General features: G+C 39.2%; 1 protein-coding gene and 1 long non-coding RNA gene across 2 annotated transcripts; one reads left to right on the plus strand and one right to left on the minus strand.

Moving 5' to 3' along the window:
• The first annotated feature begins 2,894 nt into the window (after positions 1-2,894).
• Positions 2,895-6,855, plus strand: LOC147486415 (uncharacterized). The gene is made up of 3 exons (XR_015201791.1): positions 2,895-3,154; positions 4,124-4,142; positions 4,798-6,855. It is a non-coding gene; the product is annotated as an uncharacterized LOC147486415 (long non-coding RNA).
• A 435-nt stretch (positions 6,856-7,290) lies between these two features.
• Positions 7,291-8,016, minus strand: LOC147486416 (uncharacterized). Its single transcript, XM_086573726.1, has one exon. It carries the CDS (start codon positions 8,014-8,016, stop codon positions 7,291-7,293), a length of 726 nt encoding a protein of 241 aa, XP_086429852.1.
• Between the last annotated feature and the right edge of the window lie 2,494 nt (positions 8,017-10,510).

Here is a 10,510-nt window from a genome sequence, read left to right on the forward strand (position 1 = left end):
TTAAGTCAAGTTACTGACAACTACATTAATCAACTTCTTATGTTCTTGAGTAGTACCACTCAACCTCATTGTCATGTCGGATTAAATCCACCTACAGGGTTTACATGACAATCCTTATGAGCTCTTCAAGGGGACATCATCAGCCCGACTTTCTGCGGGTCACAGATTCCTTCTATAATCAACAACACACCTTACATACAATATCATTACCCAATCAATCGAGTTTGTTGATTCACAAATGAATCTCACTCATTGATGAGTTAAAGCAATGTACAATGCACGTAAGTGCCCGTTATTATATCCGGATTAAGAGGACAAACATCCATAATAACAAAGGTGTTTGTTCTCTTATATAGTCAGTATAAAGAGAAACAATCTCACTTGGTCCTGTTTAATATACACAAAGTGTACTAGTGTAATCCTGTAGTCAAGATAGATTAATACCATATTATACTACAACCGTACCAATGGTTTGTCCAAATCCATCTAGGTTGTGAACGTTTACTTATACTTTATAAGATACTGCTGATATGATCTTCTGTGTGTCACCACACACCATATCATCTATAACATAAAGTATTAGACGCATGCATATAACTAATAACATATATAATATGCATAACATTTGCCTATATAATTCTCATTCAAAATATAAAGAATTAGAGTTAATACAAAACGCATGCATATAACTAATAACATATATAATATGCATAACATTTGCCCATATGATTCTCATTCAAAATATAAAGAATTAGAGTTAATACAAAAGTAATGTTTTTAGTATATAACCCTATCATATTAGAGATATTATTTTGTGTATACCTTTGGGTCTTTTGGTTGATGTAGATTATGAGAAGGCTGATTGGGCAGTGGTCATAGCTTTAGTAGAAAGATGGTGGAATACAACTCATACATTTTATTTTCCTTATGCAGAGTTAGGGTTCACACCACTATACTTCACCATGATATCTGGGTTGAGTATTGGTATAGGCCAACCGATACCGTTTAATACAAATTATGAGAACATTGGTAGTATGCTTATGATTTTTCCTCGCTTGGATGTGGATGCTTATGATTCTTCTGGTATTAAGCTATCTCATATTAAGATTGAATACATGGAACCTCTCTTGGATCCTAATACACGAGCGGAGTTAGCTTTGACTGTTCTACCTGGTAGTGAGGGTGCTGATGTGTATATTAGGGATTTTTTGATGTTTTTTATTGGGTATGTTTTGTTTCCAAATGGTCATTCTACGGTATGACTTGGATATTATGCTTATGTTTATGATTTGCCTAATATGAGAGATTATGACCTTGGTAGCTCAGTATATGCCACATTGATAGCGGCGTTAGACAAATTTTCATAGACATTTGGAAGTAAAAGTCCTCAAATTGCAGGATTCATAAGACTTTTGGAGATTTGGTTTTATGAGTACTTCCGTTGTCTTTGTCCTAATATAGACATGATTGCTGATAGTCGCCCTAGATTTGCAAGTTGGTTAGGGCCTCACTTGACTCATAACAGAGGGCAGATTAGAAATAATGTGTGTATGGCTCGTGCTTAGATTGATATTAGATCATTATCATCTATTGAGTGGAGACCTTGGCGTTTGTCTACTGCCTTTGACTATCCTGTTGTGCGGCATACTTGTGTTTTATCACGTCACATAGTTGTTTTTGCCGCACGTGACTGTAAGATTTGGTACTGTGGCGATAGATGTTGAAGACAGTTGACTGGACGTTATGGAGTTCCATGTGCTCCCATACCAGATGTTAGTGATGCTAAGTCGTGGAGTAGAACTCAAGTTCATGAAGTTCATGGTAGTGGTGGTCTTTGGCTAGATGCGTCTTCATTTGTTATTGAACAGACTGCTGATTAGTATTATAGATGGTGAAACTGTGTCTCTATGGGTCCGTTGTTGCCCCCTGTTGGTCGGGCTAGCAACTTCGAGTTTGTGGGCCTAGAAGGGATGAGACGTGAGCTACGTATTCCTCATCTGCCACAGCCTATTTACAACCCACAACCTGTGAATGCATATCATCCAGCTCCTGTGTCTCCCACTAATCCTCAGATGTTTGCCGTGTGTGGACTTGATGGGGAGGTTACTTACATTTCCATTCTTGAGGTGCCTCATGTTCGTTTCTATGAGTTAGAGCCGCAGATTGATCAGTATACCACGGTGAGTTTAGTTGTTTTTATTTATCTTCTTCATTATATATATAATATATACTTACATTGTATTTTCTTGGATTTTCAGGCTGAGGTTCGGGAAAGATATGAGAACCAGATTCTTATGTTTGATGGGATGAGGATTGTCGTATATCATTATAGCCAAGAAAGAGATGAGGCATATTCTCAAACATATCAGCAATCCCAACGTGCGTATGACGAGACTCGAAAATCGTATGAGGATATTTAGCAGGTGTACACGCAACAACATCGGGGATATGATGAACTTCAGGCAGAGGTAGTTAACCTTCGTGTAGACAGAGAAAATCTTGGTTCTCAGGTTAGGAACTTAGAGGAGCAGCTTCGGAACATCCAAATAGAAAAAGGAGAGTCATCGAGTGGTAAAGGGCGTAAGAAGAGAGCTAAATAAATTTTATGTAATATGATAAGTTTTGAATAATTTTGGATATATAATCATAATCATAGATTTTGGATCATTTTTATCATTTTGGATACATAATCATAATCATAGGTTATGGATCATTTTGGATCATTCTTATCATTTTGGATCATAGGTTTTGGATCATTTTTATCATTTTTAGATACAATTGCACAGTTTCTAATTTCTTCAATTGTACAATTCTTAATTTCTTCAATTGCACAGTTCCTAATTTTTAGATAAAATTTACGCGGTTTTGGATAAACCGCGCCATAAAAGCCCAAGCCTATGCGGTGTTAGAAAAACCGCGAGAGAGATTTGATACAACACCAAAAAATTTGGCCGATTTGGTGTTTGGTTTGATGTTTTCATCAACATATGTCTCTCCTGAAGATAAAAAAAACCAAATTGTTGGAAATTTGGTGTTTGATGCTAGGATAGTATCTCACCTAAAGATGCTCTTAGACAAACCACTACGAAGTTGTTGATGCAGAATTGCTTAGAGAGTGTCAGGATTCTTTCGAAGACACATCAGAGCATGCCAGGTAAGAAAATCTTACCAATTTCTTTTAGATTTCACCAATTTAGGCGATAGGTGATTAATGGATTCTTAATTTGCCTCAATCAATCAAGAAGACTTTTGATATGATGAATAAAAAATGAGAATCAAGAACAAAGATTTCTTACTTAACAATTACTATTAAATCGATTTAAACTAACTTAAAAAAGGCTATGAATTCAATCTAAATAAATTCAATTGAAAGTGATGAACAAGTACAATAAACTAACTTTCAATGGCTTCAACAACACTCTTGAAGTATTTTATTCTAACTCTTAAGTTTTACTTCTAAATTACAGAGAGCATGAATGAAAAACAATAGTTTGAAGAATGGTTGTAAGTGTGAATGGTGTCCTCCGCATTCTCCTGCATGTCTTCTTTTTATACTTGAAGGCTTGTAACTTCTTGTTGTATATAACTGCTTGTAACTTCCTGTATTTAGATATTAACTATTGTCTTCTCTTCCATGTGTCAGTAGTTCAAATGAGCACTTTTCTAGTCACATTTTATGAGTGTACATGCTACACATGTAGGATATGTATTTTCTGGAGTAAACATACCCCCTGCGCCAGCTGAATTTTTAGAAAAATTTGAGTTGTGAGAAAAATTTGAATTGGTGATAAAAGTTTATTCGATGCAATTTTCATGCACTTGGCGATTTTTCTCTACCTTCCACCATTTTTTTTTTCTGAGCTATTATACTATTTAAAACTCTTAACTCTTTCTTCATTTATATCTTCTAGTTCCATGGCCATTACTTTCAATAAAGCCAATCTAATGGCTTCATTCATTTTATTTTCTTGTGTATCAGCACTATTCATAATCCACTTTGTCTTCCTCACTTGGTCCAAGAAGACCAAAAGCTAATTCACTCCAATCATCGTCCTGAGTATCTTTTATTGCATCTGCATTCACAGGTCCAACATTGTCCTGATATAGTTGCGCTTCTATGCAGTTTGAACTAACGTGGAAAGGTTGAGGATCCGCCATCGCTTCTTCGATTTCTCCATCTCCCTTCATCATAAGTTCTTTTTGATGCATAGATGATGGAATACATTTGTTAGCATGAATCTAATCTCTACCTAATAAGGCATTAAAATTTGGATTCCCTTCTATTACAAAGAAAGCTGTCTTTGTTTCTATGGAACCTACAACAACATTTATTTGTATAATGCCCTTAGTATGTTTTTTTTATCACCTGTGAAACCTGATATAGTGATATGAGTGTGTACTAACTTGGAGTTGTGCATGTTTAACTTTTTCAAAGTAGAAAAAGGTAAGACATTGTCTAATAGGACATTTTTTTAGTAAAATACCATTTAAATATGCTTTAATGAATAAAGGTTTAATGCGTTTTATCATATCTTTAGTAGGTTCTTCAGACGAATATAAATAATCACAATAACTATAGATTAGCTCAGGGAAACTAACCTCGCTCTCATCTTCTTGGCTGAAATTATATTCATCCAATTCTTCTTCTTATTGATTTTCTTTTGCTTTGAAAGCTTTAGGTAGCATGTATGCTACATTCACTTTCATCTCCTCAGGCAATGAACCAAATTGGATATAAGTAGGTTCTATTTTCTTATGCTCCTGCTGATTTTGTTATGTTATCATTTCATCTAACAGCTCACCTTCCTCAACATATGGACCAAATGGCTTGACGACACTTTCAACAACCATTGATGGTTGGTTTTGGGTACATGATTCCTGTTCCATCGAGGTGACCCCGTTGCCTGAGTGATCATCTTCACCTCTTTCTCTGCAGAATCCGGGATTAGGCTTGGACTGGACTGGTTCGACTGTGATAAAGCTTGTGTCCTGTACTTGGAGGTGAGAAGCTTCTTGCCATGCTCAATATTTTCTCTGTATCCTCCCTCCTCTGTTGTGTCCTAGTAATAGATGGAATAATCTTTTGGTATCGTGACTTTGGGTCCTTTAAATTAATCCAACTTCCTTGTTCAACCAATGGTGGTCGTATCATCTTTGGTTTAATGTTACGTTGAGCATACTCATGCTGCTCAATGACCTTTGGATCTTGCATGACGTTTGGTTATGGACCAAAGTCATCGGTTCTCTAATAACTTGTTTATTCACGTTAGTCATCAAGTTAGACCCATAATGGTGAAAGTTTTTAGGATGTGGGACCAAAGTATTGGTTAGGCCTAGCATGATATCCTTGAAATTTCTTGTAGCTTGGTGCAGCCTTAAAACCTTTACCATGGTCTTTAGCCAAATTTGGCCTAGTCGCCAGATGTGATTGAGCCAAATTTGGCGTAGGTGGCGCATAAGTTTGTATAGGTGTGGCTGCAGTACTTTCATTTGTACGTCCAGCAGATAGAATTTCACACATTTTAGTGTACTCATCCCCGCACCTTAGGCAAAGATATTTCATTATATTTGGATCTGGGAGTACCTTAGAATTAGATGTATCATCTACTATAGCTTTACCCTTTGCACAAGCAATTTCCATCCTACCAGTAGTATATGGTAGTCCAACATTATTCATATTGATATTTGTTTGGGTAGAAACTCGCCCAAACACACCAATGATTTTGTTAGAGAGGTTGTTGTAATGAATTGTTGAGACTATACCACAAAGGCTGTCTACTTATCCAAATCGTTCTCCGGAATCAAGTCTCTTCAAATGAACGTAGTTTTTTGTCTAAATGGAATGGGGTATTTATAGGATATCAAGAAGAAATATCATTTCCTTAATTGCTAGAATATTTTCCTTAATTATGTAAAATCTTAATATGGAAACATATCTTGACAAATATGTTTTTTAAATATGAACCTGCTATATCTAGCTTATTGTGCCATAATAGTGGGCAGCGTTGGCATGCCATAATAGTGGGCAGCGCTGACTGCCATACTAGTGGGCAGTGCACGCATGCCATAATAGTGGGCAGTGTTGGCATGGCATAAAAGTGGGCAGTGTTGGCATGCCATGATAGTGGGTGGCGCTATAATGGCAGTGTAGTCAAGGCGCGCTTAAAGCGCAAGGCGCACTTTTAGTGCCTCGTCTTGACCAAGGTGCGAGAGGTAATATAAGGCGTGCTTTTTTGCCTTTTTGTCGAGGCGCGAGGCGCACAAGGCGCGCGCCTTATCAACTTTTACAGTTTTTTCATTTTTTTTTTACAATTTTTGCTATACGTGACACATTTACACTCGATCCAATTGTTGTATGATATAAGAAATTGTACAAATTTAGTAAGTTTCATTGTGGAGTACACTTTAAACTTAATTTTGACTAGTTTTTGTTAAGTTGTATGGATTGAGAGAAAACACAAAGATGGATTAAATTTTAAATGAAGTTTTACGGGATTCTAAAATTGAATCACGTGTTCTATTTTATGAAAAACTCATTTGACTCAATTCTATTGGTTCATTATTTTAGTTTATTGAAGTTGAGCTAAATTGTATTGAGAGATACGAGTTTTATTTTGCTCTTTACTTATTGCTTAAGATTTTTCTTTTAAATGACTACAATGGTTTTATGTTTACAATCACATAAAATTAATTTTAAAGTTTGGCTAAGCAAATCAGTAATAATTCATGTCATATTTAATATTTATTTTATTTTTTATTTGATATATCTATTTTTTTATTACTACACGCCTCACTTCGATCAGGCGCGCGCCACGCCTCGCGCCTTGCGCCTAAGGCACAAGAGGGTGTTACGCCTTAGGTGCGCTTTAACGCCTTTACTACACTGCATTGAAGTATGCCATCCAACCACCACCGTTCCTAAACTAGCTAGTAGAAAGATTTAGAAAAAAAACATTCCCTTCTTAATTGTTTGCAGAGTTTGGTTAAATCACAAAGGGATCCATTTAGAATTGAAAGGGGTGGTGTCAATAAGTACAATCTGGGCCATTAGGGTTATTCTTCATTTTGCCTAATACAGAATAATTTAAGGCTCCCTCATTAATTTTCCATGGAATAAAGAAGCCATAGTTTTGATGCGAAGATGGATATTTTGGTTCAAATTCCGTAAGAGATAATAATAGTTTCCGCAGCAACGTAAAAAAGAGGAGTTTATAGTTTATAGGTCCCTTTCTCCTACTACCCGTACTCATCTCATTTATAAAAAAAACTGCTTGTGATAAAACCAAGTAGTTAATTCGGATTAACAAATGACTTAGATAGCTTGTGTACGCAATTATAATGTTCAAGTACATTAAAATTTAGCAACACATAAAGGAGAAAACTCACATTATGAAAGAGCGGATAGTGATCACAAAAGAAATTGATCCTTTTAATATCTAAAGACATAGCAGCATTTAGACCTTCCATCAAAGCCGCAACTTCGACTTTCAACTGCAAGTCGTTTGGATCCCAGTCACCATTCCACTCATCAACTAGTGGTTTCTGTATGTCCAATATCAAGTTACCAGTAGGATCACAAACTGCAGCTCCAATCGCAGCGACGTATACAACCTGACCACCCTCGCCAACTTTCTCACTGCTAAATAAACCTTTGAAGTACAACTGGAAAGGCTCCCCATCATCATTAGCCGCCACTTCTTGGGAAGTGGAAGAAGAGCTACCGTCGCCAAAAGGCTTCTGCACATAAGCTCCGTCGTTTTGCCACTGTTTTTCAGGAATCTGTAGAAGTTCTTGAGCAAACTTGCGGTCATGAAGTCGAAGTTTGAGATCGTCGCGGACTTTACGCGTCTCAGTCTCCCAGATTTCTCTGTCTTTGAGTTCTTGTTCAAACATCAACAACAGCTCTGTTGTTTGAGGATCAAATTCTCCAGTTTGTGGTTCAAGGAGAGAATCTGTCATGGCATCTTGCATCTGCAGTTCAAATGCCATGTTAAAATCAGCCTCCGAGCTCTCCATGTTGCAGGCACTTCTCTCTGAAACCAAGCAGTTTTAGTCTTAGGCAATTTTCTTTGGCGCTCTGACTCGCTTGACTACGAAGTATTAAGTATTAACTAAGGAGTGATGTAACCATATGTAAAGGGGTGTTTTGGATTTTCTGTTGGGACCGAGTTCGCTTCTGAGCGAACTGCCTACGTATCCTCTTGTTGGTTTTTCTTTTTTCCTTTTTTGGGGGAGAGGAATCAGGCCCGACGTAGTTCAATCAGGTGGTATTTATAGGCTTAGGGAAATGTCAATCTAAAAGGCACGTGTGTCTATGGTACACGTGTAAGGTGGAGATCGCGAATGAGTGTTGAAGTTGGTTATATTATAAGTCGTGTGTTGATTGGGTGTTGGCGAGGTTACCCCTATTTCCCGGTGGTGGGAAATACAATCAAGATTTTGGTAATGATTACCCTTGGTGGTGATCATTACCCGAGGCGTTCTGCCTTTAGCCAAGTGCTTTCGATCGAGATATCTTCGTTCGTACCACCTACCGAAAGGAGCTATTAAGTAGGTCGTTCTTGGAGGTCGATGCATTGAAGTCGCGTATGCAATGTTTCTTAGAGAGCTGCTTCATAGATCGGTCCTGGAGGTCGTTGTATTGAGATCGTTTACGTTTCGTATGCAATGTTCCATAATGGGGATATTGCTCCCTACCATGACCCTCTCGATTGGATTGGTTGTGTTCGTGCAAAGCGATCCTGAGAGAAGAATCAACACTGGGTGAAGTATGAGCGAGCTATGGTGATCGTTCGACCGAGATGGCTGAAGTTCGAATCTTGTAGCATGATGGTTTTGGCGGAAAGAAAGATTAGGGCGTGGGTGGCACGTGTGAGAATCCTAGTAGTTGGAAAAAAGTCGTGTCGCCCGCGTTATTCGGAATCCGAGGAAAAAGCGAGGTCCTTAGATACGTGTGTGGGCTATATGATAGGCGTAATCATAACTTCTTGGGGAACTGAGCGGCGGTTGTGTAAAATCAAATTTGGGATAACCAAAAGGCATTTTCGGGCTTTTTAAAAAACGCATAAGCTAGGGCTCTGCAGTGTGAGTGCTTACATTCTTTGTTTGCTTTTCATTTACACTTTCTTTGTCTTCTCGTTCGGTAGGGTTTGTTAAGTGGGTAGGTCGGTGTTAGGTTGTAGGGTTTAAGGTTGGGTAATTTGAGAAAAAGGAAATACTACAATGTCGGATTCGGCGACACTTTCATTTCGTAAGAGGTTCGAGAGATTTCACCGAGTGCGCGGAGAATATGAAGAGGAGAATGAAGACTTCGTTGAGTGGTGGTGGTGGTGGTGGACCGAGGTGGATGAAGAAGTTAGGGTAGAGGAGGTTAATAGTCGATCCGGGTCGGGCGATGGCGTGGCTAGTATGTCGGGTCGAGGGAGATGAGCGCCCGGCCGGGTGAGTTACCCCTAAGAGGCGGTAGAGCATCGTCTTTGCTAGCTTCGTTTCCGAGCTGCGGCGGCTTATGGGATCAATGTGCTCGACACGGAAATATATCTGAACCGGCTGAAAGTGAAGATGTTAAGTAGTGAGAGGTACAATCCTCGAATGGTGGAATAATCATCTATGAAGGTCAGTTGAGAGCGTACATGCAGATACCGTTCTCGAAATTGGTTTGTGACTTCTTGAGTCACTGTGGGAAATCTCCATGCCAGTTCGTTGGTAACACCTGGCGATTATTTAACGTGTTCGACTTGTTGAATGCCAGTGGTGAATACCACATAGGGGTGTCTGATATAATAGAGCACTACGTAATGAGGCGGTCTGGTAATCTGAATTTTAGCTTGCAAACCATGACGACGCGTTCTGTTGTGCTCGATGGTGTAAGCAATGAGGCCTGGACGAAGAGGCGTTCTTTGCTAGTTGGCAACTTCGTGCTAGTGGATGTAGGTTCGCGAACTAGGATGTGTAGCCTAGCGATTGGGTAGGCTTGTCTTGCTTTTGACACTTTAATGGGTGAAATTTGTTGTTCTAACCTGGTTCATCTCTTTGTTTTGTTTGCAGAATTTCTGTGCGGACACGAACCCGTCGCGGGAGATAGAAAGGTTTGGCGCGGTTGAGTCGAGAAGAAAAGCGTCGCGAAGCTTCGAAATTTGCTCATTTCTTTGAGGAAAAAGGAGGTCTTTGTGATCGGGAGAAAAGAAAGGCTCAAAAAAAAGCAAGCAAGCTCTAGGTCGAGCGAAGCCGGGTGGTGATGGAGAAGCGTACAAGTGATCGATAACACGGGAAGACCGAGAGATCGGGCGCTGGTGCCCCGTCGAAGGCGTCCTCTGGCGGTGGTGCCGAGGGGCTGGTAGTTCGAGCTTTTCGTTACGGAAGGGTTAACAATTGGCGCTCTGTGGTGGAGATCTAGCCTTCATTGCTTTCGTCGAGGCGGATCGGAGAAGAGAAGAGTCAAGCGGCGGGAGCGCGAGGGGCTCGAATGGCTAAGGTTGTGCGACCGACATACAGGGGAGAGCTCTAGTGG

The sequence above is a fragment of the Coptis chinensis genome, chromosome 7 (genome assembly GCF_015680905.1).
Source record: "Coptis chinensis isolate HL-2020 chromosome 7, ASM1568090v1, whole genome shotgun sequence".
NCBI classification, from domain to species: Eukaryota; Viridiplantae; Streptophyta; class Magnoliopsida; order Ranunculales; family Ranunculaceae; genus Coptis; species Coptis chinensis.

Excerpts from the sequence above, each read along its gene's own strand:
- LOC147486416 (XM_086573726.1), bottom strand. The coding sequence starts at position 8,016 with ATGGAGAGCTCGGAGGCTGATTTTAACATGGCATTTGAACTGCAGATG.